General features: G+C 65.8%; 1 protein-coding gene across 1 annotated transcript; it reads left to right on the top strand.

Moving 5' to 3' along the window:
- Positions 1-27,459, top strand: CPNE8 (copine 8; the record flags this gene model as incomplete). The annotated part of the gene is made up of 20 exons (XM_037515124.1): positions 1-98; positions 8,732-8,772; positions 9,173-9,219; positions 9,504-9,607; positions 10,360-10,399; positions 10,868-10,944; positions 13,703-13,766; positions 14,121-14,224; positions 15,286-15,390; positions 16,235-16,276; positions 18,625-18,700; positions 19,507-19,560; positions 20,070-20,131; positions 20,486-20,532; positions 22,757-22,938; positions 24,209-24,336; positions 25,047-25,149; positions 25,704-25,761; positions 26,450-26,523; positions 27,304-27,459. Coding segments are annotated over exons 1-20 (1,662 nt in total), but the record flags the coding sequence as incomplete, so codon positions are not given.

Here is a 27,459-nt window from a genome sequence, read left to right as displayed (position 1 = left end):
ATGGACAGCCGCTGCGCCAGCGCGCCGGGCCTCGCGGACCTGGCCCCGCTGGGCGCCGCCATCCCCGCCACGCGCGTGGAGCTGTCGGTGTCCTGCAGGTGAGGCCGCCCGTCCTCGCGCGGGGCCGGGGGCGCGCGGGGCCCGGCGGCGGCCGCCAAGTTGCGCGCGGGGCGCCCGGGGGGCCGCCCGGGAGGGGCGCCGCGGCGGGGAGGGGCGCTTCAGCGGGGCTCCCGGCCGGGACGTGGCTCCCCTCTCCGGGACGCGCCGGGAAAGTTGGCCGCGCTGTGACTCAGCGCGGGAACCCGGCCGCCGCCCCGAGCCGTCGGGACCAGCCGCGCAGGGGCGCAGGGGCGCAGGGGCGCCGGGACCCCGACCGCGAGCGCGCGCCGGCCGGAGGCCGCACCCGTCCGAGGCGCGCGCCGGGACCCCGCCGGCGCCGGCGCCTCCCCACCCACTTCCTGCGCCTCCCGGCGCCCCCGCCCCCCTTCCGGGCTGGCCCGCGGCCGGCTCCCCGCGGCGTGCGGCCCGGCTGGGCGCGGGGGAGCCGCGACCGTCCGCCTCTCCCGGGCGCCGCGCCCCGCTCCCGCGGCCGCCCGCCCGGCCCCGCGGCCCTCCGGCCGGCTTCCCGCAGAGGACCGGCGGGCGGCGCCCCCAGATCGCAGCCGGAGCAGCGGGTCCTGTCGGCGGCGCCCCTTCCCCGCCACTGCCCTTTGCCGGCGGGAAGCCTCGCCGCGCTTCCCTGGGACGTGTGGAAGCTCCGGCTGCTCCCCGCGCAGCGCCGCCGCCAGCCCGGCCTCCGTGTGCACAGCCCCCGGCTGCGCGCTCCGGCTCGGCTCGTTTCTCCAGAACAAGCCCGGAGCCGAAGGACGCGGCCGCTCCGGAGCGTGCCCCGGGCCCCGCGACCAGGGTCAGCGGGAGGCAGCTCCGCCGAGGCGGGGAGGTGCCGTGCGCCGGGGGCTCCTCTCCAAAGCCGCGCGCCGTGGGGGTGCCAGTGTGCAGGGGCGCCACAGAGGGTCCTCTGGAACCCCCCCCAGCACCCAGCCCGTCTGCGGGGCGTGTGGACGCTGTGACCCCTGCACTGGCCGCCGCCGACCCGGGGCCCCTGCCTGCCCCACTTCTGCCTGCGCTTCACCCGTGGCTGGGGCCTCGTGGCTGGGGCGGTGCCAGAGTCCTGAGGGGGACGAGGCTCGGGAAGCTTCACAACGGGCCGGGCTTCACTTGGGTGCAGAAGCTTGAAGGGGAGCAGAATTCAGGGGAGTCACCTCGTGGGGGGTGTAGACGGTGGACTTTGTGAGCTCTGGCTGGGGGTGACTCCTGCAGGACACCTGGGGGTGCTGTGGCCTCCTGCCCCCACAGGAAGAGACCCCTGCTGGGACCCCCAGGCCCTGCTGGGGCCAGGCCAGGGCGTGGCTGGGCCCCTGGAGGCAGCCGGAGGTGGCTAGGGGGCCCTTGCTCAGGTGCTCGGTGCGGCTCTGGGTGTGGTGCAGCCACCTCTCCTGCCGTTACTGAGCTCCGCTTACAATCATTTCTCTTCATTATGTTAATTTTCATAGATTTTTCAGTTAATTAGGTAACCCAATTAAAATGTGTATAGCTGAAATGGTAAGACCTCAGAAAGGAAGATTCACCTGGCTTGTTCCCTCTGTCTTCTGAAAAGAGCACTGCAGCGGAGGCCAGGCCCTGGGGGACGCCGCCCGCCGCCCGGGGCTGGGTTTGCCAGGCTGCTCCTCACGCAGGATTTCGGGATTTTTGTTATTTCCTCTGAGCAATCGCCTGTTCAGTGATGAGAGCAGGGAGGTCAGCTGGCCCATGCGGCCCTTCACCCTGGTGTGTGTGGGCAGCGGTGCCCGTGGTCCACGCTGGGTGCAGGGAGAAACAAGGTGGGGTTGAGGGCAGCGCTGGCCCTGCCCGAATGAGCTCCGGGCTGCGGTGCCGCAACCGTGCCCTGCACGCTGGGGCCATTAACCTACTTTGTCAGACTGAATACAGCGTAAGCAACACCTGCGTCCTCTGGCCACTCCTGTGCAGGTGCCTGTGCCGGCAGGACGGGCCCGGGTGCCGGGAGCGGGCAGGACGGGCCCGGGTGCCTGGAGAGGGCAGGACGGGCCCGGGTGCCTGGAGAGGGCAGGACGGGCCCCGGGTGCCGGGAGCGGTGCAGGACGGGCCCGGGTGCCGGGAGCGGGCAGGACGGGCCCCGGGTGCCGGGAGCGGTGCAGGACGGGCCCGGGTGCCGGGAGCGGGCAGGACGGGCCCGGGTGCCTGGAGAGGGCAGGACGGGCCCCGGGTGCCTGGAGAGGGCAGGACGGGCCCCGGGTGCCGGGAGCGGTGCAGGACGGGCCCGGGTGCCGGGAGCGGGCAGGACGGGCCCGGGTGCCTGGAGAGGGCAGGACGGGCCCCGGGTGCCGGGAGCGGGCAGGACGGGACAGGGGCCGGGAGCGGGCAGGACGGGCCCGCGGGGTCCGGGAGCGGGCAGGACGGGCCCCGGGTGCCGGTAGCAGGCAGGACGGGCCCCCGGGGGCCGGGAGCGGGCAGGACGGGACAGGGGCCGGGAGCGGGCAGGCCGGGGCCCGGCGCGTGCTGTGAGGCTGCCGGCCGCTGGAGGGGGAGGCGCTTGGGCTAAAATGCCGCCCCCGCCACCTCCTGGCCCGGGGACCCCCGTCTCTGGGCGCCCGCCCTGCCCAGGCTGGCGCGCGCAGCAGCAACCGCAGCCGCGGGCCGGGCGCAGCCTGGCGGAGGCGGGAGCCCCCCTCCCCTTCCGGGCTCGGCTGCCGGGGCGACCCCCCGGGGCTCGGCCCACCCTCCCGCCGGCAGCTCCCCCTCGGGGCGCGTGCTTCACGCGGGCGCAGCACCTGAGCCGAGGGGCCCGGGCGGCGGCTGCGGGCGCGGGACGTTCATGTGGGGCGGGGCCTGCGGTGGGCGGGGCCTCGCGGGGCGGGCGGGACTCGGGGCGGGGCCTGAAGTGGGCGGGGCCTCGGGCGGGGCCGCGCAGCCGCAGGTCACGTGAGACCAGCCCGCTGCCCCTCAGGCCTGGGCGGCCTCAGGCTCCGCGGGCCTCGCGAGGCTCTGGCGCTCGGCGCTCGGCGGGGACGGAGGCTGTGACCCGCGCTGTCAGCGGCAGTTTTGGGGTCCCGTCCCGGCTCGCCCGGTCTCAGGCTCGTGTCCCGCCGAGCTCGCGAGTGAGGAGACGGGTGAGCAGACGGGGGAGGAGAGGCGTGAGGAGATGGGTGAGGAGAGGCGTGAGGAGACGGGTGAGGAGAGGCGTGAGGAGACAGGTGAGGAGACAGGTGAGGAGAGGCGTGAGGAGACAGGTGAGGAGACGGGTAAGGAGACAGGTGAGACAGGTGAGGAAGGAGTGAAGAGACAGGTAAGGAGACGGGTGAGGAGACAGGTGAGGAGACCGGTGAGAGGAGTAAGGAGACCTGTGAGGAGAGGAGTGAGGAGACGGGCGAGGAGAGGAGTGAGGAGACAGGTGAGGAGAGGCGTGAGGAGACGGGTGAGGAGACGGGTAAGGAGACAGGTGAGACAGGTGAGGAGAGGAGTGAAGAGACAGGTAAGGAGACGGGTGAGGAGACAGGTGAGGAGACCGGTGAGAGGAGTAAGGAGACCTGTGAGGAGAGGAGTGAGGAGACGGGCGAGGAGAGGAGTGAGGAGACAGGTGAGGAGAGGAGTGAGGAGACGGGTGAGGAGAGGAGTGAGGAGACAGGTGAGGAGAGGCGTGAGGAGACCTGTGAGGAGAGGAGTGAGGAGACGGTTGAGGAGAGTGGAGAGGAGTGAGGAGACGGGTGAGGAGACGGGCGAGGAGAGGAGTGAGGAGACGGGTGAGGAGAGGCGTGAGGAGACGGGTGAGGAGAGGCGTGAGGAGACCTGTGAGGAGAGGAGTGAGGAGACGGTTGAGGAGACGGGTGAGGAGAGGCGTGAGGAGACCCGTGAGGAGAGGAGTGAGGAGACGGGTGAGGAGACGGGTGAGGAGAGGAGTGAGGAGACCCGTGAGGAGAGGAGTGAGGAGACGGGCGAGGAGCAGCTACTGGGGGAGCCCGGGCCAGGGCGGGGCCGAAGGGCTGGGGAGCGGCGGGGGGCAGGGAACTGGGGGGCTGAAGGGCGGAGAGGACAGCGGGGCGGCTCCCCCTCCTCAGCTCTCTGCTGGGTCAGCTGTGCCGACTCCGCTTCTCCAACCCTGGCTCTGTCTGTGCTCTTTGCCTTTCTGTCGCTGCTCCCCCGCCGCCTCCGTGTCTCTCTCTGTGTCTTTCTCCGTGTCTCTCTCCGTATCTCTCTCCGTGTCTCTCTCCGTGTGTGTCTCCATGTCTCTCTCCGTGTGTGTCTCCATGTCTCTCTCCGTGTGTGTCTCCCTCCGTGTCTCTCTCCGTGTCTCTCTCCGTGTCTCTCTCCGTGCGTGTCTCCATGTCTCTCTCCGTGCGTGTCTCCATGTCTCTCTCCGTGTCTCTCTCCGTGTGTGTCTCCATGTCTCTCTCCGTGTGTGTCTCCGTGTCTCTCTCCGTGTCTCCGTGTCTCTCTCCGTGTCTCTCTCCGTGTCTCCGTGTCCGGCTCTGGCTCTGTGTCTCTGTCATAAGCGACGCGTGGCTCTTGCCGGCGCAGCCTCGGTGTCCGGCGCGGGACCAGCTGTGTGTGTCGCCCATCACGGTGCTGCCAGGGTGGCTCCGTGCCCACTGCGCTCACGCCCGGTGACTGCGCCCCGCGCCGGCCCCCGAGAGGCCGAGGGGACTCCAGGGCTGGTCTCGCCGGGCGTCGGGCGGGCTCGACACCCCGGCTCTCCGCTGAGGGGGGGCGCAGGTGCGTCGGGAGGCTGGTGCCCCTGATGCCATCTCCCCGCGGGCGCGGGAACAGTGGGCCCATCGCTGCCGAGCTGCTCGGGAAAAATAAAAACCACCCGATCGGCCGTCTGGTGACTCCAGAGCCTTTTTGGAGAGAGACGATCCAGTGCCCCGTGGCGGCTCGCCACTACCCGCCTTCAGCGGCCCCGCTTTGTCCGGGCAGCCGGGGGCGCCCCGGGTCTGCCGGGCACCGACGTGTCCTGGTGCGCCCGCGGCCCTGGGCAGCTGCTGGGCGGGCGGACCGTGGCGGCGCAGCTGGTCTGTCCCGCGGGGACTCGTCGCGCAGCTCTGCAGGGTGGTCGCTCTGCGTTTACATAAGCAGACCCGGCTTGCTTGTGGGGAGGCGGAAGGGGCAGAGCCAGGCCCCGCAGCAGTGGAGCCTCCGGACCCTGGCGGCGCGTGGCTTGGTGCTGTCCCCGAGGGGAATGTGCCCGAGCCGCCCGGGACGACGCGGTCCCCGCTGGCGCCAGGCCAGACCTGCGGCCAAGGCACCGAACCGGGGCAAGCAGGACGCTCCGTCGCGCTCTTGGGCGTGGCTCCCGCACAGCCCTCGGGGGCAGGCGAGAGGCTCGGGGGTGAGAGGACTCCCCAGAGACAGAGCGGGGAGCGGAACAGGGGGATCCACTGAGATCCACTGCTGAGGGGAGCAGGGGAGACAGGAGGGGTCTGCTGCGCCCTGTGGGCAGCTCCCTGGCCGGGATGGAACTCGCGCTGCAGAGGCTGCGGACAGCCCCATGGGTTGCGTCTTCACCCCTTGCGCCCCCAGGGAGGCCCGACCCTGAATTTAGACTCACTCTGAGGGAACAGCCGTGTGGACTGTGCTGACTGCCCGGTGGGCCTGGGCCCTCTCCGCTCCCTCTGGCCGGGGCCCGTCGCCCTTAGTAGCAGCCTGTGATTCCTCTCGCGTGCCCGCCCCCTGCGTGACTCGCTCCTCGCTCTCTTACTCTTTTCCAGCGACTAAATGAAACTGTTGCCTGGATTTCTTTTCCTTCTCAGCTGCTGTCTGCAGAGCACCCGGGATCCGTGCGCGCTGACCCCGGACCCGCCCTTTGCCACGGTCATGTATTTGCTCGGCGCCGCGCCGGCGGCCTCAGGGCTGTGCCCGCACCGCAGCGGACCGGGCTGGCCCCCTCTCCAGCGCGGATTCCTTTTGTCCTGTCCTGCCCCGGTTTTCCCACTCGGGGGTAAAATGCAGAGAGAGAGGGCGAGCGAGGGGAGGCGCCTGGGCCTGCGTGCGATGGCCCCGTGGACATGGAGGCAAGAGGACGAGTGCGCGGCCTGGCGCCGAGGGTGTGAGCCGGGCTGACAGGCGGGGGGGGGTTGTTGGCCCCTCGGGGCACAGTGGCTTCTGCGTGCTCGTGCTCCCGTGTGTTCTGCCCGTTTTCATTTCGTGCCACAGAGTGGTGGAGGAACGTAGAGAAAAGCCTTAGTTCAACCAAAATTTAAAAGTTCAGGGGTGGGCTGACGGGAGATGAAGCCATGGTTTGTTGGGGGGGAAAAAAGAAACACCCCGAAGTTATTTTCACGTGCACAGGCGAGAGGCGAAGTGTCCCCCGAGCATAGCCGGGGGCGGGGCTGTGGGGTGGGGGCCGCGCTGCCCAGTCCTGAACGTGCTGCTGGGCGGGCCTGACCCCCAGGTAGTCCCCACAGCTCTGAGGGCAGCTGGGGAGGGCGTGCGGGCGGGCACGGCCCTCAGCTGCCCTTTGACTCTGGGGGTGACACGGGTTGGCCCCCGAGCTGTTTCAGGAGTAGTTCCGAGTCGGGCGAGTTCCTGGTTGGTCCTCCGCGCCCAGCGTGGGGTGTGGGGTGCCTTCCGTCTCCCTGGTCGGGGCCACCTCCTCCCCGGAGTCTCGCCTCTATGACGCTCCACAGGGGTCTCCTCACTGCCGCTTGTCCTCCAGGCCGGTGACTGTCCAGGGCTCAGCGCCTGCCACGGAGACACCTCTCAGGCCTGCGGGCAGCGGGCAGCCTTGTCCGTGGGCCCTGGCGGTCTCGCCGGTGCGGGCCGGTGGCCAGGGAGGGACGCCTGAGCCAACTCAGAGCCATGAACCTTACTGGAGACGTTCCCCTCAACAGCCCCGCCTGTGCGGCAGCCTGCGGTATAGACGGAAACGCAGGCTTGAGTCCTGGGCGTGGTCCTCCCCAGAGGGCCGGGCACCTCTCCTGCCATCCCCAGGGCAGCGGCCCTCGCCGTGGGGACCCGGAAGCCTGGCTGGGGCCGCTGCGGGGCAGGACATGCAGTCTCGGGCCTGACGTGCGGGGGACGTGGCGTCCGTGTGCAGGAGACGCAGGGCTGGGCGGGGAGGCCTGCATTTACTGTTTCTTCTATCGGGTAAGTGGCCTGTCACACTGCACATGATTTAGGGGTACAGACCCCCTGCAGACGCGTGTGTCACCCCACCACGGTGCAGGGCCCTTCGCCCTCAGTTTCCAGGGTCTGTTTCGAGCTGGCTGAGCCTGGTCTTTGCTTTGGAAAGATCTGATTTCCACGGCGTCCTTTTGCTCTCAGCGCGGGAGTTCAGATAAGCCGGTTAATCCCTGTGCTTTGGCTTAGAAATGGGCACCGACGCCCCCTCACAGCCGTGCTCCAGGGGCGCACGTGATCCTGTCATTTGTGTTGACGGTCTCTGTCGCTCTGCGGGGAGCTCGTGTTTTCACGCTGACGTCCAGCAGCAGCGACTGGACACAGCGGGCCTCACGGAGGCTGGTACAGGCCCCAGATCACGTCCTTTTGAGGAAAGGGGTGTCAGCCACAGGCCACAGCAGATCAGCCCGCGCCCGCAGGAACAGAGGGGTCGGAAGCCCTCCGGCCCAGCCACACGCCCGCGGGGCCGTCCCTGCTGCGTCCGGCTGCTCCGGGATAGGGGTGCGTCTCCCTGGCGTCCGGAGCCCCCGTCTGCCCCGGTGCCCCGAGGACCCCCCCCCAGGCTCCGGGAGGGGCCACCTGCTGCGCTCACCGCCCTGCCCGCGCCCTCCCAGGGCCTCGCGGCCTCTGTGGGCCGTCCTGGCTTCAGTCCTCCCCGGGCCCAGCCAGGCTCCTGACCCGCCCCGCTGGGGCTCGCGTATCCTCGTCCTCCATCTCCCTTTCTGTGTCCCGGGGCTCGACGCCCAGCCACACGCTGCCGGCTGGCCTGTGTCCCGGGCGGAGCCCGGTCTCGCTGGTGACCGTGTCCAGGCTCCCCAGGGCGGCGGCGGTGGCGCCCCTGCCCTCCCCCTGCCCAGGGCGCAGTGTGTGCTGGCGCCGCTGACCTGAGCTCTCACGGGGGCCGGAGGTTGCTCCCTTAACTGTTGTGTCTTTTTCTGTATCGGTCGCGTTTGTCGTCGAGAAGGTTCCTCTCAGGCTCTGTGTGAAGTCCCGGAGTCTCCTTTGTGCCGAGAATGTGGCCAACGCCGTCTTCTCCGGCCTCTCCAGCGGCTGCTGTTCCCTCCACCGCACCTCACTGCACATCAGTGGGGCCGCGCAGGGTGTGGAGGCGGAGCCCAGTCCGCAGCCCCCGGGGTGCACCCTGGTGCCGCCCCTCTGAGCCCCGGGAGGCCCGGCCTTCCCACCCTGTCAGCGCCTGGGGGCGGTCCTTCCCACCCTGTCAGCGCCTGGGGGCGGTGCTCACGCAGACACGGCTCCGGCCTGACCGACGCGCGGGGCCGCTGTCGCGGGGCCTGGCGGTTCCGGCAGCCGCCGCGAGGGGAGGGCAGCCTAGCGGGTTGTCTCCACTCAGCCTGGCGCCTGTGAAGCCATAGCGAGGTGGGCCAGGCACAGCACCGGGTCAGGTGGTGACTGGGTTGCAGAGTGGCCACGCTCCGGGGTGTAGGGGGCCGTGGGGGGCGGACCCTGGGTCCTACGTGTGTCCCCCGCAGCACAGCCGCCTTTCACACCACCTCCCACGTTCTGCTTCTCCCCACAGAAACCTCCTGGACAGAGACACCTTTTCCAAATCCGACCCCAGTAAGTTGGCAGCTTTTTGGCGCCGTCGTCTTCCGTTGGGTTGATTCAGATGCCACGTAGATGGCAAAGTGCCGCGTGATCCCTGTGTCCACGCGGGGAAGGCAGTAGTGGGGGGGGCGGCACTGCCCACCAGTGCCCCGGGCCGGGGGAGTCCAGGTGGTGCAGGGGGAGGGGCTGAGCAGCCGGCCTCGGGGCTCCCTGCCGCTGCTGCCTCTGGCCCCGTTTCAGGGCCGGCTGCTGTGCGGCTCTGGGCCTCGGTCTCTGCACAGCTGCCTCCGTGGCGTGAGGACGGCACTGGCTTTCCTGCCCGGTCCAGCTGGGCGTGCGCTCGGTGTAGCCGAGAGGGATCGCGAGCGTTCAGAGCTGGTGTTCACCTGTGATTATTTTTTTCCCTTCCTAGTTTGTGTCTTATACGTGCAAGGACTTGGAAATAAAGAATGGAGAGAGGTAAGGATGGAACATTTCCTAAAAATCGCCCCGCAGGACGCGGGCTAAGGCACAGCTTGTGCAGGAGCGACGTCGTTGTTTTTAGTTCTGTGTCTCTTCAACCAGAGACCGAACAGCTTCCCGTTCTGTGCCAGCTGTCCCGGCCGGCCAGTCCATGGCCTTCCCAAGGCACGTAGCCGGCCGTGTCCGATTCTGCCCGGGCTGGGCGGGGGTGGCTTCCTGGGCTGCTGAGCCGGGCGTGAGCTGCAGGCTGGATTCACACCTCACGCGTTCTCTCCCGACAGTTCGGAAGGACTGAAGTGATCGATAATACGCTAAATCCTGATTTTGTGAGAAAATTTATTCTGGACTACTTTTTTGAAGAAAGAGAGAATCTTCGTTTTGACTTGTAAGTTCAAGCTCAACTGATGTTCCAGGAGCTGACTGAGGCGGTTCTGTAGGGTGGGCGGGGCGCTGCGGGCAGCCCTGCGGCACGCGGGCCTGGCTGGGGGCAGAGGGCCCTGCTTCCGAGGGGTCCACTGCCCACGGGGCCCCTGCGTCCCCCGGGCCCCTCCTCCACCCCGAGGTTGCTGCCCTGCTCTTGACGTCGGTTTGAAGGTGCTGGGTCCCCAGAGCGGGTCCAGGGTTTGCTCCAGGAAAGGTCTCCCCAGAGCCCCTCTTTCGGCGGCACCACCGAGTTCCCAGGCAACAGAGACACTGCTTGTGTCCAGAGGGCAGGTTTGTTACAAGAGGGAGGGAGAGCAAAGGGCGCTCGCACGGACACCAACATCCGGACGTTGGCAGCGGCCCCGGGCGTGAAGCACAGGCCAGATGCTCACAGGAGCCACCTGACCCCAGACCCTGCACCTTCGCTGTTTCCACAGGAAGGGGTGCCCTCCCGGTGCTGGGCAGTGTCAGCCTCAGGCTCGCCATGTGCAGCAGCGCAGCTGTGGGGGTGGCTCCTCCTGGGGTGGGCGCAGGGCTTCCGCCGCCTGCCAGGCCTTGCGCTTGCCAGGTGGGCTCAGGGCTCCCGCCGCCTGCCAGGCCTTGCGCTTGCTTCCCGCCTCTGCTTCGGTTTTGAGTTTTCTGTTATTTATGCTTTGGGGACACTGACTTGTTTCTCTGTTTTGTGGCAATTACTGAAGTCTTTTCATCTTTCAGATACGACGTCGACTCCAAGAGCCCCAACTTGTCCAAGCACGTGAGTCCGTGGGGTCGGGTCCTCCCTGTGCCTGCTCTGCGCGAGGTCACGGCCCCCAGAGCGTCCCCTGTGGTGTCTGGTCCAGCCGCAGGCCCACCCTGTGCCAGCCGCCACAGCCCAGGAGTTCGGCGCTTCCGAAGGCCCCACATCCTCAGTCCCGCCTGTGGTCTTGGGCTCAGGGCACCCGGGCCTGAGCGCCAAGCCCTTGCTTTCCCAGCCCATCTGTGGGCTCCCGGCAGGCCGGACGGGGGTGGGCTGCGGAGCTGAGGAGTCTGGTCTGTCCCATGCCCCGTGGGCCTGACAAGGGTGCCTGCTGAGCAGGTCCTGCCCGTCCCCGTGATGGCACTGGGGGTGCCTCTGAGCCTGTGGCTCCTGCAGACTTGGGGCTGCAGCTGCTGGCCCCTGTGTTGGCTCTGCTCTGCGCATGGCCCGTGAGATGGAGCAGGGACCCACGTACCTCTGTCCTAGGACTTCCTGGGCCAAGTGCTGTGCACGCTGGGGGAGGTCGTCGGCGCCCCGGGGAGCCGCCTGGAGAAGCCCATCGTGTGAGTGTTTCCACCAGCCAGTCCCAGGCTGGGCTCTGGGGTGACGTGGTGCTCTGGGGCTAGGGCGTGGTCTGGGCTGAGAGCGACTTTGAGAGACTTCGGTTAATCTCTCATGTATGTGAAGGAAAATTCCTTGCGGGGGGCGTGGAGGGAGATGCTCGTGGGGGACATTTTGGGGGGGTTATGCTTGTGGAGGACGCAGCGGGTGATACGGGGGATACAGTGGGGGCTGTGCTGGGGTGGGGGGCCGCTTGTGGGGGACTAGGTGGGGGTGGTCAGGAGGATGTCGTGTGCCTGCCGGGTGCTCTGCTGAGCTGTAGCGCGGTTGTTTTGATGAAAGCTCTGAGCCCTTTGTCCCAGGCTCTGCGTGGCACCCCTCGCCCCAGCTGCCCAGCCAGCGCTGTGGTAGGGCCTGCGAGCCGGGCCTGCGAGCCAGCCCTCGCGCCAGGCCAGGAGGCTCCAAGCCCCGGTCCTCACGGGCCGGTGAGCCCATGAATTCTGGTTTCTTTTCTTTCACCTCAATTTCATAGAAAATTATTATTGAGTGTCTGTTTGAGAACTTTTCATGTCTACTGCCTTTAAACATTCTTTCGATGTGTGCTTTGCTTTCACATCTTTGTGGGGTTTGGAAACTTATGGTTTAGGTATATATACATGCATCTTAGTAAGTCAGAGGGCAGGAGACTGTGGTGCAGATGTTTCAGGGAGTGTGTGGCTGCTCACTGCACTCTCTAGTCCAGCGGGGCCCTTGCAAGGTCAGTAACTCACCCCTTTTATGGCTGGAAAAGGAATCAACAGTATGTAAAATGCCACTTAAAAAATATTTGCACTCTGCACAGTCGATAAGGGACTGATACCAAAGAGCTACGAAGAGCTCACATGACTCAACAGAAACAAAGCAAACAACCCAGTCAAATAACAGGCAAAAGAATGACATAGACACATCTCCAAAGAGGAAATGCAGATGACCAACAGCCATATGAGAAAATGCTCCACGTCACTTACGATGAAGGAAATGCAGAGTAGAACCTCACTGAGAAACCACCTCACTCCAGGGAGAATGGCTCACGTTAAAAAAACTGGCAACAACAAATGCTGGTGAGGATGTGGAGAAACAGGAGCCTCCTGTGCTGCCGGTGGGAACGCAGACTGGCCCAGCCACTGTGGAAACCCATGTGGAGGATCCTCAGAACACTGAAAATGGAGCTTCCATAGGACCCATTGATTCCACTCCTAGGGATCTACCCCAGGACACCAAACATTAATCCAAAAGGAGACGCCTGCCCTGCTGTGTTCACGGCAGCACTGTTTACAGCAGCTGAGATATGGAAACAACCTAAATGCCTCCAGACATGGATTAAGAAGATGTGGTCTGTATACACAATGGAATACTATGCAGCCATCAAAAAGGATAAAACTGCCATCCACAGCAACATGGGTGGAGCTGGAAGGGATTTTGCTCAGTGAAATCAACCAGAGGAAAAAAGAAAAATATCAGATGGTGTCACTTACAGGAGGAACAGAGGTGACCTGAACAAAAGGTCAAGGAAAAGATAAAGCCAGCAGCTGCCCAGCACCCAGCATGGAGGGGGAGGGAGGGATGGGCGCAAGGACGGTGGAGAGTTCTTGGGGCTGTGCTGGTGGAGAACCGTGGGGCCCATGCCTGCGGGGAGAATCCAGATACAGAAATAACAGCAATATAAGGAAATCTAAAAAAATAATTTTTAAAAACAACACTTATAGATGTCTTTAACATTCTCTGTTTTTAAAATTGAGAGTTAATGGGCGGTGGGAACACAGGACAGGACTTTACAGACTGGAGGCCTTGGGCTCTTCCTGTGGGGTTTCTGTCCCGCCTTATTTTCTCCATCAGAAGCCAGAAGACTCTGAAGTGACACAGAGTGTTTCCCAGCAGAAACGTGGGGACGCCGCGGTCACCCCGTGGGATGCCTAGCCCGCGGAGTGGGCTGTGAGGCTGTGGCTGGGACCCGGGGCCCGGGGTCCCCAGAGAACAGGCAAGCCCGTGCAGGGCGGGGGCCCTGGCTGCCTGTGGCGCTCGGCTGCTCAGTTGGGCCGGGCAAGTCTGGCCAGCTGGAAGACCCGCAGCAGCTCCTGGCATGCACCTGCCACGCTCACCTCTGGCCAGAGATGCTCTCGGCTCCCTGGGGGCAGGTCCCTGGGTGCAGACCCCCACCCCACCATGGTGAGAAGCGGGGCCTTGACAGGCAGCAGCAGCAAGGCGTGTGCCAGCACGGGGCGCACCACCTCTGGCTCTGGGAGGCCTGCCCACCCTCATCATGGGGCCCCGTCTGGGATGCCCCAGCAGGCCAGCTGAGGCCCCTCCGTGCCCCGCAGCCCCTGTGACCAACTCAGGCCGGGTCACCCGAGTGCTGTCACATTGAATCCGTGGCGGGAGCCGTGCTCTCATCCGGCAGAGGCCAACGGTCTGGAGTCGCGGGCGCGTGGGCTGTTCAGCTCCTTCCCCGCCTCCCTCGGCTGTGGGGAGCCCCCGCCGCCTCTGCTATCTGGGCCCCTGTCCTACGGGAGCAACTGGGCAGGGCAGCCGGGACGGATAGCCTGCTCTGCCCTGCTCTCTCCCTGGGGCCCCAACAAAGGCCTGGCCGGCCTCTCCCTGACAGTGGGCCGCGCTGGGAATGGGCCGCAGGCGGGGGCCTTTGTGTGGCTGCAGGGGACACGGGCATGACCTGTTCTCCGTGTGGGTGTGCAGTGCTCACAGATGATGTTTCTGTCGCCTCAGGGGGATCCCCGGGAAGAAGTGTGGCACCATCATACTCACAGCTGAGGAGCTGAGCTGCTGCCGGGTAAGGCGGGGTGTCTCAAGCCCCTGACATGTGGCACCTTTGTGCCGGGGCCCGCACCCCCAAAGTGCCCGCACCCCGAAGCGTCCATGAGCCCCAGGGCTGCTGGCGTGAGGCTGCTCGCATGGCTGCAGCTGCCAGGCTGTGCAGGTCCCTGGACTCGCGTGAGGTCGCTCTGTGCAGCCTTTGCCCCGCGATTTAGCACAGACGTCCCCACTGGGCGGAGCCTACCCTGGCACTGGGCAGCGACCCACCGGCCACTCACACTGCCGCGACTCTGCCTTTTGGCCCCGCCTGGGGCCCGGGCCGCCCGGTCCTCACGACAGGCTCTGAGCTGCTCTGATCACTCGTCTCCAGGACGCTGTTCTGATGCAGTTCTGTGCCAACAAGCTGGACAAGAAGGACTTTTTTGGGAAGTCAGACCCTTTCCTGGTATTCTACCGCAGCAATGAAGACGGCAGGTGGGTCCCCAGGGTGGCCTGGAGAGCACTTCGTTGTCACGGGGGTCAGAGTGAGGCTCTTCGGTGGGTTAAATGCTAACGAGATTCTTGTGTCTGAAGAGCAGCGATTAGCCTGTTAAATGTCTGGCCTGACTTTTGAAAGGAACAATTTTCGCTGCCTAGTGGCAGGTCTCCTCTGCGTCCCCTCAGTGCCCCTGCCTGGGGCTGGTCCCGGGGCCGTCCGGAGGGGCGAGGATGTGTGTCTTGTGTGAGACGAGTAGCTGGCCTTTCCCTGGAGGAGGAGACGGATTTGTGGGTGCATTTTATGGGACAGGTTCTCCCCGCTGACACCTGGTCTCCCAGTTAGCGGGCCCCTCGCTGGTGGCTGGCGGACTCGGCACGTGCTCCCCTCTCTACCCGCCCGCCAAGCACAGGCTGGCTTCCGGGCCTTGGGTAGCACTCCGGGCACCCATCTCATGATGCTGTGTGACCCACCACACCCTCATGCCCCGAGCCTGGGCCTGGGCTCCCCGGCCGCCTCACCGGGGCATGACCAGCGAGCACTGCAGGGGCAGATGCGCCCCTCCCTCACCCTCGCAGAGGAGGAGAGTCCAAGTGTCCGAGGGTTTGTGGACTCTGGCAGGGGCACGAGGGATAGAACAGCTTTGATTTAAGCAGAGAAGCCAAAACCCCAGCAGACTGTTGTTCATGTTAGTTTGAAGACCCCATCTGTCTGTCTGTCAGTTGATCAACGATCAATCACCGTCTGTCCATCTGTCTTACGTGACAAGGCCCTCGGGGGTCTGAGAGGCCTGGGCGCTCTTTTTGGTCTCAGATGTCATGTTATTTCTGAAGCAGCTTTGGGATTGATTGAATTTATGGAGGTGATTTTGGTGAAGTGGCCGTCGAACCTTGTGACTTTACGTCCTAGTGACCCTGCCAGTGAGGCCAGTGTCTCTGTGTTAAGTGGTGCGGACGCCTCTTAGGGCCTGGCAGCATTTACTCTGCCTCCACAGGAAGAGACGAGTGACTCGAAACAGCGGAGTCCTGAAAGTAATAGGAACCTTTTTTCTTTTTTTTAGTTTTACCATCTGCCATAAAACAGAAGTTGTTAAGAACACACTGAACCCGGTGTGGCAGGCGTTCAAGGTTTCCGTGAGAGCCCTGTGCAACGCGGACCACGACAGGTGAGGCGGCGCCCCGCCAGCTGGGCCACCACAGCCAGCCTCCCCGCCAGCGTGACTGCGCTCACAGAAGTGCAGTGACTTGGGGAGAATTTTAGAATGAGCTTGAAACAATCCGTGATCATCTGAGGGAGAGGAATAATTTGATGCATTAAAATTTAAACCGAGTTGTCAAGAACGAAAACATACAGAGTGCTAAAAATACTCTGAATGTGAGTTTACGTTTTCCCACATTACTCAGAAGTCACCCCAGAACGCTAGTTGTCCCCTGGCTTTTGCTTGGCTTGCGCTTTCTAGAACAGGCAGCGGTGGATGAAGAGGGAGACGCTCAGCCCCGCCCCCCGCCCTGCAGCTGTGGGCCCCTGACAGCTTCCTAATAGCAAAGTAGTTTCAATTTTTTTGTGAGAATTGATCTTAAGGTAACGATGTAAAATGCTACTTGCTTCAAAAAGAACATAAGTAAGTAGAAAGAGGACAGCCCGCCCTGTGATCTTATTTGTCTTGAAAATGGTAAAGCAGAAAGATGAGAATTTATTCCATTAACCAACAGCCCACAGGAACTGCAGGCTGATCACCGCTTGTCGTGCAGTCTGCAGTCTCAGGAGGCTCCTCCTGGCGGCGTCCCTGGCTGCCCCCTTGACCCTGGGGGGCCAGTCCCCCCGCTAGCCCTGGGGGTGCCAGGCCTGCCCACACCCACCTCTCCCAGGTGGCTCTGGCCCCCCCAAGGCGTCCAGGGGTCAGCGGGGCTGACACGGCCCAGGCAGCCCCAGCCTGGCGCCTCTGCAGGCCCTGTAGCTGCTGTGGCTCCTGCCTCGGCCGAGCCCTGACGGTGTCTGTCTCCCGCCAGGACCATCAAGGTGGAGGTGCTTGACTGGGACCGGGACGGCAGGTGAGCGTCCGGCCGTGGATCGGAGGGTCTCCCGGGGTCTGTGTGCTCCATCAGCCCTTACGCTTGACTCCCGACAGGTTTTGCTCCTTAAATTAATAAAAGGAGAAAAACTGCGGGTCTGGACCGAGCAGGACGTCACGGCCCCCACCACTCACGCCGTGCCTGCAGCTGGGCGTGGTGGGCGGCCGGACCCTGGGCCTGCCGGAAAGGGGGGGCGGATTCCAGGCCCCCCCAGCCATGCCCATGGGGAAGACCCTGTGGCATCCCCCAGGGCGTGGTCACACCATGTCTGAGGAGCGGGGCCCCTCCCTGCCTCTGAGTGAGGCCAGGCCCCCACTGCACCTCTTCATGGGGAGTCCAGCCAGGGACCCCCGCGGGGCCTCTCAGCTGCAGGGCTGCAGGGTCAGGCCACGCACGTGTCTGCCCCGCCCATTTCCCTGGCCCGGCAGTGCGTTTGGATCCTGCGGGCCTCAGCCTTGCAGGAAAGGGGGTGCCGAGAACCAGCCTGCGGCACCCAGGGTGCCCACCTGCGCCCCAGCTAGGTCTGGAGATGCTGGGGAATCCGTGAGGGCTTCTGTGTCTTTGGCGGCTGCGAGGCGTCACCCGCTGTCGCGCAGCCCCTGGTGCTGTGCCCGCTCTCCGACCTCATCTTGTCGGTCCCTGAACCATCAGCTCTGTCCCTCGCACACGTACTGTAACGGTCACCTGCTCAGCAGCCACCCATCGAAGCCCTCAGGCCGGCGTGTCCAGTCTAGCTTCCCCTCTGGACTCCAGGTCCGTTGCGTGGGCCGTGCGGCCCAGCGCGGGGCCCAGGCCATTCTCTGGCTCTGGTGCAGGGCAAGGGCCCAGGCGGCCCAGCCTGAATACGCGTCCCCTGAGGTGGTCGCCCGTGGGACTGACCCACCCTGTCTGCCCCGCCCCTCCTGGGCCCACCCCCAGGCTCTGGGCAGGTCCAGAGAGTGTCCAGCCCTCGGGGGAGGGGGCCTCGCCACTGGGTCCCCGTGTCTGCGGGCGGTAGTCAGGCCTCCCGCAGCTTCGTCCTCATCTCGTCCTCATCTGGACCACTGTTTCCCCTCGTGCTGTGTCCAGCGCTGCCCTGTCGTGGCGGCTACGGGGCCTGCGACCTTGTCGAGCCCCTGCTCTCGCTGCCAGGTGCAGTGCCACGGCCCCTCGTCCGCTGTGACCACACCATGTCGTGGTGTCACTGGGCCGAGGGCAACGCCCTCCTGAGGTTGAATCTGGGACTCCTCCCTCCTCGGTGCTTCTCCCTCCGTACTGCTCCTCCCTCCCCCGTCCTCTCCCTGGTGCTCCCCCCTGTTTCTCCCCCCAGTGCCCTCCCCAGGTGGCCGCCTCCTGACTTGGGGCTTCAGGGCCAGCGTCCAGTGTCCGTGTTGTGTATAAATGGCCCCGGCACAGCCCTCGTGTCTGACGTGACACCGGCGCAGCTCCTGGTCTGGTCCTGCTGTCGCCCACGTCTGCCCCACTGATCACCTGGCGTGGGCTCCCACTGCGGGCAGCAGGACCGCAGCTGGATGCAGCGGCTGGCACAGGGGCTGGCTCGGGCCAGTGGGCCAGTGCTGGCCTTGGGACCAGAGTGGCCAAGCGTTTCCAGCATGTTCGCAGATGTCCCGACTTTGAACGTGGCTTGACGAGCCTTGGGAGCTTCTGCTGTCAGGCGTGTGGGGCATGTGTGTGGGGTTGGGCCCACCCGTGGCGTCCTGCTCGCACTTCCCACAGGAGGTCAGCTTGGGGAGTTGGTCCAGGAGCGGTGGGCCAGAGGCGGGGGCCAGGGGTGCTGGGCGTGTGTTTTCCCATGCGGCGGGCAGCCACAGGAGCTGGCTTCAGGGGAATTGCAAAGGTTCTCTCCCACCTCCCCCCGTGCCGTCCCTCCCCTCGGGGTAGGCCTGCCTGCGCCTCTGGGTGGCCTCCCAGTCACGGGTCCAGCTCTCAGCCGCTCACAGCTGAGACAGTGTCTGAGGAGCCCGGGAGACGCCCTCTTCTGTGGCCGCCATGCCTGCTTTTATGGAGCTAGTGGGTCTAGCCTCATGGCTGTGGTGCTGGCCATGGCCTCACGTCCACTGTGGCCACCTCGCCCCAGGACGCACCATGCCTGGCCCTGGGCGCAGGCACTGGGCCTGGTGTCCAGCTGTCCCCTCGTGGGCGGATGCTGCTCCCTGGTGGGCACCCTGAGGCCCTCCCAACTGCACTGAGGACACGGCGGGTCAGGCCCCTCAGCACCCGGTCAGTGAGGTCACGCCCGCCTGGGCCCAGGCGTGTCAGGTCAGACCACGTCTTGGAGGCCCTCGCTGGGCTCCAGTGGACACCCATGCTGCGTGCTCTCGTTCCAGCCACGACTTCATCGGCGAGTTCACCACCAGCTACAGGGAGCTGTCCCGGGGGCAGTCGCAGCTCAACGTGTATGAGGTGAGGCCGTCGTCCTCTGTGGACCCGTCCACGTGGCTGTCGTGGCAGGAGTAAGCCCCGGGGGAGGGGCGGGTGGCCTAGCCGGGACCAGTCTGGCCAGCGCGGGGCACGGGCACCTCTGGCCTCCCGTGGCTGCAGCTGCCCGGGCGGCCTCACCGCTCTTACCGCCCCCCGGCCCGGCCCCTGTGGCTTGCCCTGTGGTGCCATGATGACCCAGCAGGCGTCTCTGTGCCCAGCAGGAGCGGGGCCCCCTGCAGTGACACAGCGGAGCTCCGGGGGCTAAGGAGGCACAGCCTCCTCCCTATCAGGCTGCCCGGCCTCCTGCCCAGCTCCACCACATGGGGAGGCCTCCAGCACGCCCTCGGCCACCCTGCTCGCTTCCTCGGAGGGGCGAGGCCCTTGCAGCGGCTCTGACCCAGTCCTGCTGGAAACGCTCAGCCCAGACCCTCGCCCTGGGTTTTCCTGCCTGTGGCTTCCTGTGCCTTTGGGTTGACGTGGGCTGGAGCACGGTCTCCTCCCTGCGCCTCCTCCCTGCGGCCAGGCGGGGCCGCCCTTCCCCACCTCACGCTTGGCCGGGCGGGCACCCGGCCTAGACGCCCTGTGTAGAGGCCGAGTGCTGGCCCCTGGGCGACTCTCCACACGTTACCCTGCGGGCCCATCGGCTGCGTCTCTGGCTGTGCCCACCAGCGCCTGTCACCACAGAGCAGTCGCTGCTCCCGACGTGGCTCCGAGGGCCGGCTTAGGCGTGAGCGGCCGGAAGCGCGTGGGGAAGCCTGACCCGCTGTCGTTGCCGCCCTGCTCCTCAGGTGGTGAACCCCAAGAAGAAGGGGAAGAAGAAGAAGTACACCAACTCGGGCACAGTGAGCGGCTGGTGCCCGGGGCTGTACGGCGGGTTGAGGGGGGACGGGTGAGCTCTCCCTGCTGTGCCCCAAGAGCACACTGGCTGTCGGGCTCCTTGCTGGGGTGCAGGGGTGTCGTTCACGGTCTGGGGCACCGGCCCGGGGGACGTGTCCTGGCATGTGGGGATCAAAGCTGCCTGTGTCTGGAAAATACCTGAGACCTTGCCTCAGGGTTGAGCCCCCGAAAGGCGGAGCTGCCCGAGTGCCCGTTAGGCCGGACACCGAGGGCCAGGCCACCCAGCACAGGCACCTCCTGGCCACACGCCCCAAGTAGAGCTCTGGTGGCTCCAGGCTCCTCCACCTGATGCCAGGCCCCTGCCCTGGCTGCTGACCGCCGCCTGGCCGGGGGAGCTGCAGGGGGCCTCCCTCCACAGCCCTGGTGGGGTCTCTGCCCCCCGCGGGCCAGGCAAGGCGGTACTTGGCTGACCGGGCGCTGGGCTGGCGGGTTACCCTCGCCTCCTCCCCGCCAGGTGACGCTGCTGTCCTTCCTGGTGGAAACCGAAGTCTCCTTCCTGGACTACATCAAGGGCGGGTAAGTGTTGCTGTGGATAATCATGAGTGTCCAGCACGCACGCTTGGCCTCAAGCAGTCCTGTCTGCAGTGTCTCTGAGGAAACCCCGGTTGGGCCTGGTGGTCCTGGAGCGGTTCTTGCCCTGCAGGGCCTGAGGCCGCCTCCCGCTCAGAAGCACTTGGGCAGAGCCATCCCTACTGGTGAGCTTCAGGGGTCTGAGGAGCTGTTGTCGGGCTCTGACATCTTGAAGCGGCCAGTGTGGTGCTCCCCGCTGCATTCCGAGTGCAGCTGTGGGACCAGAGACGCTTAGAAAATGACCCCACACATGGAGACCTTTCCAGGGGCTGTGAATGATCAACAGTTCTTGTTTCCCAGGACGCAGATCAACTTCACGGTGGCCATTGACTTCACAGCATCAAACGGTGAGTTCACCCCTGACAAAAGCGGTCCGCGATGGAGTGAAACGGGGATATTTATTTTCACGCGGTTTAATTACTTTATTCCCGTTTTTCGATGCTTCTGAATTTTTTGGTATAAAATTCAGATAATTTTCCCTTTCCATACTAGGAAACAGTTCAGAAATGCAATAAAGCTACAATATACGTATTAAGCCAAACGTTTAATGCTGACCACGGTGGACACAGAATGCGTAATAGTTCTCACCGGCTTTACTGAAAGTTGGCGTACAGGCACGGCTGTTCCGTGGGTTTCATGAGACAGTGCTGGCCCCACTCAGGCCGTCCCCCGCCCCCATCCTGTGTGTGGAGAGAATCTCAGCCTCAGGCACAGTGCCTCTACGGCATGAGGGCCTGACCCGCCTGCCTGCCCGTGTCCCTCCAGCTCTCACGCCGTCACTGTGAGGACACGTCGCTGCGCGGAGTCTGGGGCGCCCCCCCCCACCCCCGCGCAGGTCGCAGCAGACTTGGGAAGGAGCCACAGTGGGAATTGGCTTCTCCGCGGAGCTGGCCCTGTGGCGGGCTGAAGTGGGAGGGAGCCAGGGGCGAGGCCTGGCCCGTGGCCCTCCCTGGAAGCCCCTCTCTTTCCCCTGCCCAGTCCTGTTCTCGGCTTCCTGCCGTCAGACTCAGGTGTCCCGCAGTCCGCAGAGGAGCAGGCCGTTAGGGCGGAGCGGCCTCAGAGGCCCTTGCGGCGGCCTGGGCCACTCTCAGGCTGGGCGGTGCTGATGCCCTCAGTGGGCCTGTCGTTAGATGTGGAGGAGGGAAGCCGCTTCCACACTGGTGCAGGCAGGGTCACCTGTGGGCTTGCCGCCAAGTGAGCGGCACAGACACGATGGCGCGTCCAGGCGAGGTGGGACTCCAGCCCACCCAGTGTGGCTGACCAGCCGGCTCCACTGACTGAAGACAGAGGCCGTTCCAGGGCCTGCAGCTGAGCAGCCCAGCCCCTCGGGACGCAGGCCACAGCAGCGCCACTGGTGAATTTTACCAAATATTTAACGAAGAATTAATCCCAGTTCTTCCCAGAACTTTCCGCAAAGACACCCAAACACAGCGGCGGGCACTTCCCAGCTCGTCCCTGAGCCCAGCATCTCCCGGGTCCCAGCCCGCCCAGAGACAGGCCCGAGAGAGAAGAGACCACTTTGGCCAGGGAGAGTCCCCACACAGCAGGGATCAGGCAGAGGCTGCGCCTGGCCGCATGGGGGAGGGGCTGCGGCGGCCAGCCCGGCTGCACCCGGAGGGGCAGCAGCACAGAGACCAGTGGCGAGCGCCCATCAGCAGCAGGACATGGTGAGGACACAGCTTTCCTGTCCTGTCACTGCACCAGAGGCTCCCGCAGGGCGTGCGCGGAAGGGCGGCTGCGGGGTGGTCTGGGGCCTGCGTCCGGAGGTGAGCGCTGCAGCTGTGAGCTTGGCCCCTGGCCCCGGGCTGCCTCAGGGCTGTTTGGTGAGGGCAGCCAGGACCAAGTGGCCGCTCGTGCTCCTATTGGTGGTGACGTGACCTTTGCTGCCAAAAAGCCCAAGAAACCAGGTGAAGCCCCATTGGGACTCTCGAGCAGGCTCGGCACGGAAGGACTGAGACCAGTATAGAAAAGCTGCTCCCTTCCTTTCACGTCCAGTGATGTCCAGTGAGCCAGCCAGCGCCCTGACCAGCTGTCCACCTGCAGCAGCCTGGAATGTGGGGGGCGCAGAGTTGGGGGTCACTTTCTCGGCCTCTGCGTCCACCTGTGGACGGCCTGAGCAACGGCAGCCCCTGCACGAGTGTGGGGCGGCCCTGTGGTCACAGCGGCATGGCTGGAACTGCTTGTGGTCCCCGTCCTTCCCCCGCAGCTCCTGCCCCCACCAGAGCCAGGGCCTGTCCCAGGCGGCCAGTGTCTGGCAGGCGGCGAGAGCCCTGGCTCCTGGCTGCGGGGACCGTGCGGCAAGAGCCAGTGAGCACCCGTGGTCAGGTTGGGAGCCAAGCCCAGCCACTCCTGCTGGGAGGGAGGGAGACGCGGGTGTTTCTGACGAGCCGCTGACTGCAGGAGCCCCGGGCTGCTGAGTCAGCTGCTTCCACTGGCCAGAGTTCAGGCTCCTGCTTCCTCTAAGGCCGGAGCTCGGCCTGGGCACCAGAGCTGGAGAGTGTTTCCTGGCCATGGGCGGGGCCCTCGCAGGTCACGTGGGAGCCCCGGCTGCTCACCTGCTTGCCTCCCCAGGGCACCCGGCACAGCCCACCTCGCTGCACTACATGAGCCCCTACCAGCTCAACGCCTACGGCATGGCGCTGCGGGCCGTGGGCGAGATTGTGCAGGACTACGACAGCGACAAGATGTTCCCGGCGCTGGGCTTTGGCGCCAAGCTGCCCCCCGACGGCCGGGTCTCCCACGAGTTCGCCCTGGTGAGGATACCCGGTCGGCCACCACAGCGGGTTCTCTGCTGCTGGGCCAGACAGGCCCATCCCCATGGGAGGAGAGGCCGGGCCCGAGGTGGGTCCATCCCGTGTGGGCAGGGCAGTGTGCCTGGCCCATTGTCCACCCACCTTCAGGAGGTCGGCCCTGCGCCCCCTGCTGGGTTGGGCCACAGCAACTCATGCTGGAGAGGGGCCAGGCCGGTGCTTCCTGCTCCTCCCTGATGCTGCTCCTCTCTGCTCCTCCCTGCTGCTCCTCTCCCTTCCGCCTCCGTACTCCTTCCTCTGCCTCCTCCATCCTCCCTGCCTCTCAGGGCTCCTTCTGGGAGACCAGCAGGAGTAGGAGAATGTCCCACAGCCTACAGAAGGGTCCCCTCCAGCCCCACCCCCTGCCGTGGACACAAGCCCCTGGAGAGCTCCAGGGTGGCCGCAGCTGAGCTCAGGGTCTTGACCCACCCAGGGGTGACCTGAGCCGAGCCCCCCAGCTGAGCTGGGCCTCAAAGCTTGACCCCAGTGTGTGTCATCTGTGGGGACTGGACTTGGGGCTCTGGCCTCCTCAGGACAGAGCTGTGTGAGAAGGTAGTACCTCCAGCCATGTAGGGTCTGGATGGAGCCCCATGGGGCTTGTGGGATACCCCGTCTCCTAGCAACACGGCCCATGTCCCTAGCAACACGGCCCATCTCCTAGCAACACGGCCCATGTCCCTAGCAACACGGCCCGTCTCCCTAGCAACACAGCCCATCTCCCTAGCAACACAGCCCATCTCCCTAGCAACACGGCCCCCTCTTTTCTCCTTTGACCCTGACTTGGTGTCTCTCACCCCAAATCACATTCCCTCGAGCCCTCCAATCGGGCATCAATTGGGACTGACAGTGCTTGGGGGTACTTTGTCTTTTCCTTCTGTCGGGTGCAACAGCAGGCAGCGCTTGTCTCTGACGTTAACACCCGTCGCCATGGAAAACAGACTCGCTGGGCCAGCAGGCACAGCGCTGGGAGCCACTGAGGGGACTCGCGCCCAGGACGTGGGGGTGCACAGTGCTCGCTCTGGGACGAGGGAGCAGCCCCCCGGAACCCCTCCCTTTTCTAGGAGAGGCTTGAGTGACCACACGGCCTGTCTCGGGCCTCATCCTGCGGCAGCTCATGTCTGTCCTCATAGTGTGTGAACAGGCGTCCTTTGGAGGCCTGGTGAGACCAGTGCCGCCTCCGCTCTGTCTGTCTCACGGGCACCAACCGCCTGTGTCTTTGCTGTGGCCCCCGCAGAATGGGAACCCCCAGAACCCCTACTGCGAGGGCATCGACGGGGTGATGGAGGCTTACTACCGCAGCCTCAAGTCCGTGCAGCTCTACGGGCCCACCAACTTCGCGCCCGTCATCAACCACGTGGCCAGGTGAGTGCCCGGTCCCGGGCCCATCGTCCCGTGAACCCCGAGCCCTGGGAGAGACTGTCCTGTCAGCCCCGAGCCCTGGGAGAGGTGGTCCCGTCAGCCTAGGCACTGGGAGAGACCACGCCCTCGGACCAAGGTCCCAGCACAGCAGGGGGCTGTGAGAAGTGCCCCCTCCCACCCGTCACAGGCAGCAGGCAGGTGACAACCTAAGGCCCCGCCCCTGCGTCCGCCCAAGACCCACACTCTGGTTAACTCTGCAGTGGGCGTGAGTGTGGTCGGCACCGGGGTCTAGCAGGACACTCAGCGATGAGCCTGCTCCGCCCTGTGGCGTGGGGCTGGCACAGCCGGCCAGTCGGGGTGTCCAGGCAAAGGGGCCAGCAGCAGGTGGGCCGCGCTGCAGAGGGATCAGGTGTTGACGCCACAGAGGGTTGTTTCCAGGACCTGCCCACGCAGTGAGGCTGTGGGTCAGGTGGGGGCCGGCTGGGCAGGGTGGCCTGGAGCTGGAGTTGCTTTTTCTCCGCGGGACGACGGTTTCGCTCCCAGGGCCTGCACCTGGCCGGGAGAGGCCCAGTCGTGTCGTGGCGCGAAGCCCCTTCTCGAAGGCGTCTGGGCCTGACCGCAGGCTGCTGGCGGGGGCAACTGGGGCCCTCCAGACCGGCCGGTCCCGCCGGCACAGCTGCTCCTCGGCCGGCCCTCACCCCCTCGCCCTCCAGGTATGCGTCTTCCGTCCAGGACGGCTCCCAGTACTTCGTGCTCCTCATCGTGACCGACGGCGTCATCTCGGACATGGCGCAGACCAAGGAGTCCATCGTGAATGTGAGTGTCTGCGCGGGGCCGGCTGGGCCAGACCCTGCTCCGGTCACGGACTCCGCCCGCGCAGGCTCGGGTCAGGCTGCTGGCTGCCCTTGCACGCGGCGGTTCCAGGGAGCGCATCGTTGAGGGGACACGCGTGTGGGCTGCGTGTGGGGCTCCACTCCCTTTCTCGCTCGCCCTCTGTGGGGCCCGCCGGCACCTGCTGTCTGTGGAGGTTGCTGGGGGCAGCTGGGGCTGGGGGGGCAGGTGGCTGCTGCCGCCTCACATACAGGGTACAGCTTTCGCTCCTAGTTGGCAGCTGAAGGCGTTGGCAAGTCCGGAGCTCTGAGAGAGACGGGAGGCGGAGGGAGGCGGCCGGGGGCCGGGCAGCACCTCCTTGAGTGGCCCCCGGAGCTGGCGACGCCCAGGGCTTGGGAAGGGGCGGAGCCGAGCAGATGATTCCATGTCCACTTCCAGCTTGTCCCGAGCTGTTCCCACCGGCGTCCGGGAAGTCTGCCGGGTGCTGCTCGGGCCTCCGTCCTTCCGAGCCGCTCCCGACCTGTCTCTGCTCTCCCCAGGCGTCCAGACTGCCCATGTCCATCATCATCGTTGGCGTCGGGCCCGCCGAATTTGATGGTGAGTGGCCGCTCCTGCCTGCGCCGCCCCAGGCCCGTTCTCCGGCCTCTGCCCGCCTTGCTCAGGACGTGGGTGTGGATGCCGTGTGCGCCTGGACACGGCCGCAGAGGCCTCCCCGTGTGTGCAGGGTGAATTCTCCGGGATCGGGCTGGGCCTTAAGCGTGAATCGGCATCCCGGCGTCAGCAGTGACTCAGAGTCCGCACTGGAAGCTCAGTGGGCCCTGGACATTCTGACTCCAGCACGTGCTTTGTCACCCGCGTCCCCCTCCAGCCGGCCTGGGCGCCGGGGTGATTTCATAATCACTGGGGGAACTGGCCTTTGGGCCTGCCCGCCTGGAGAAAGGCAGCCAGGGCCGTGGCTGCGAGTCTGCCCACACGGCGGCGTGCACGGGTGTCCCACCCTGTCGCATCCCCGAGATCAGGCTCTAGTGTCAGGACCTCTGCGCTGACCGTGCAAGGTACCCCCCTAGAAGAGAGCAGGGACAGTCAACCTGGGTCCCGTCCGGCCGGTGCTCAGGCGCAGACCCTGACTGGGCCCAAGAACTGGGCCAGGCCCGCGGGGTCCCGGTGGGCAGTTGGCATCCAGGGCCAGGCCGGTGCCCCTTCCCTGTGGGCTGCCAGGCCCCGGGCACCCCGGCTTTGCACCCTGTGCTTACGTGGCTGAGAACTGCCCTGTTTTGTCTTCAAGCAATGGTGGAACTGGACGGAGATGACGTGAGAGTGTCCTCCCGAGGAAGGGCCGCGGAGAGGGACATCGTGCAGGTGAGGCCAGGGGAGCCCCCGCGGACGAGGCCCTGCGCCGGGCCAGCTTCCCGTGAGGCTGGCGGAGCTCCGGGAGGACTGGCGGGTCCCAGCCCCAGAATAAGCACCCGTGGGGCCCCCCAGACACAGGGGTGGGGGTGGTGGAGGCATTTTTCCTGCTGTTTCATGAGAATGTCTCTGAGCCCTGGAGGGAGGTCGGCCCGGCGTCGCCTGGCCTGTGCTGGGCACCCGAGCGGCTGCAGCGGCGGCACAAGCACGTCTCAGGCTGCAGCCGACTTAAAAAGATGTACCTGAGGGCGAGTTCGGCCTGAGCCTGCCGTGGGGCTGGGCAGCCTGGCTGGCGAGGGGAGGCCTGGGCCCAGCGAGGGCTCTGTGGGGTCTGCACCCCATCCGCGGTGGCCCAGACCGGACCCCAGATGGAGGTGCAGGTGCATCCTGCATGTCTGGCCCCCCGCGCCCGGGAGCCCCGACCTCCCGCAGGGCGTGGGGTGCCCCCGCGGGCCCAGAGCATCATGAAGGGCAGAGCCAAGCCGTGGACACTCCTCTCTGCGGCCCGCGCTGTGTCTCGGCCACGTCAGAACCCCTGACTCCGCCTGCCGGGCCCCCAAAGATCTCAGAGGGGCCACCGGGGAGCCCCCAGGAGGTTGAGCTGAAAGCGCCCGGGTCTCGCCCCGCCTTCCCTGTCCACCTCCTCTGGGCTCCCTGGGCCCGCCCCCAGCTCCCCTCCCCGCTCCCCGGGGCTCCCCTCGCCCCCGCTCACCTGTGCCTCCCGCCCGCCAGTTCGTGCCCTTCAGGGACTACGTGGACCGCGGCGGGAACCACGTGCTGAGCATGGCGCGCCTGGCCAAGGACGTGCTGGCCGAGATCCCCGAGCAGTTCCTGACCTACATGCGCGCGCGCGGCCTCAAGCCGGCCCCCGCGCCGCCGCCCTACTCG

Source organism: Talpa occidentalis, unplaced genomic scaffold, assembly GCF_014898055.3.
Source record: "Talpa occidentalis isolate TD23 unplaced genomic scaffold, MPIMG_talOcc4v2.1 talOcc4.16, whole genome shotgun sequence".
NCBI lineage: Eukaryota > Metazoa > Chordata > Mammalia > Eulipotyphla > Talpidae > Talpa > Talpa occidentalis.
The sequence above is the reverse complement of the archived record's forward strand: the minus strand, read 5'-3'. Positions and strand labels throughout refer to the sequence as shown.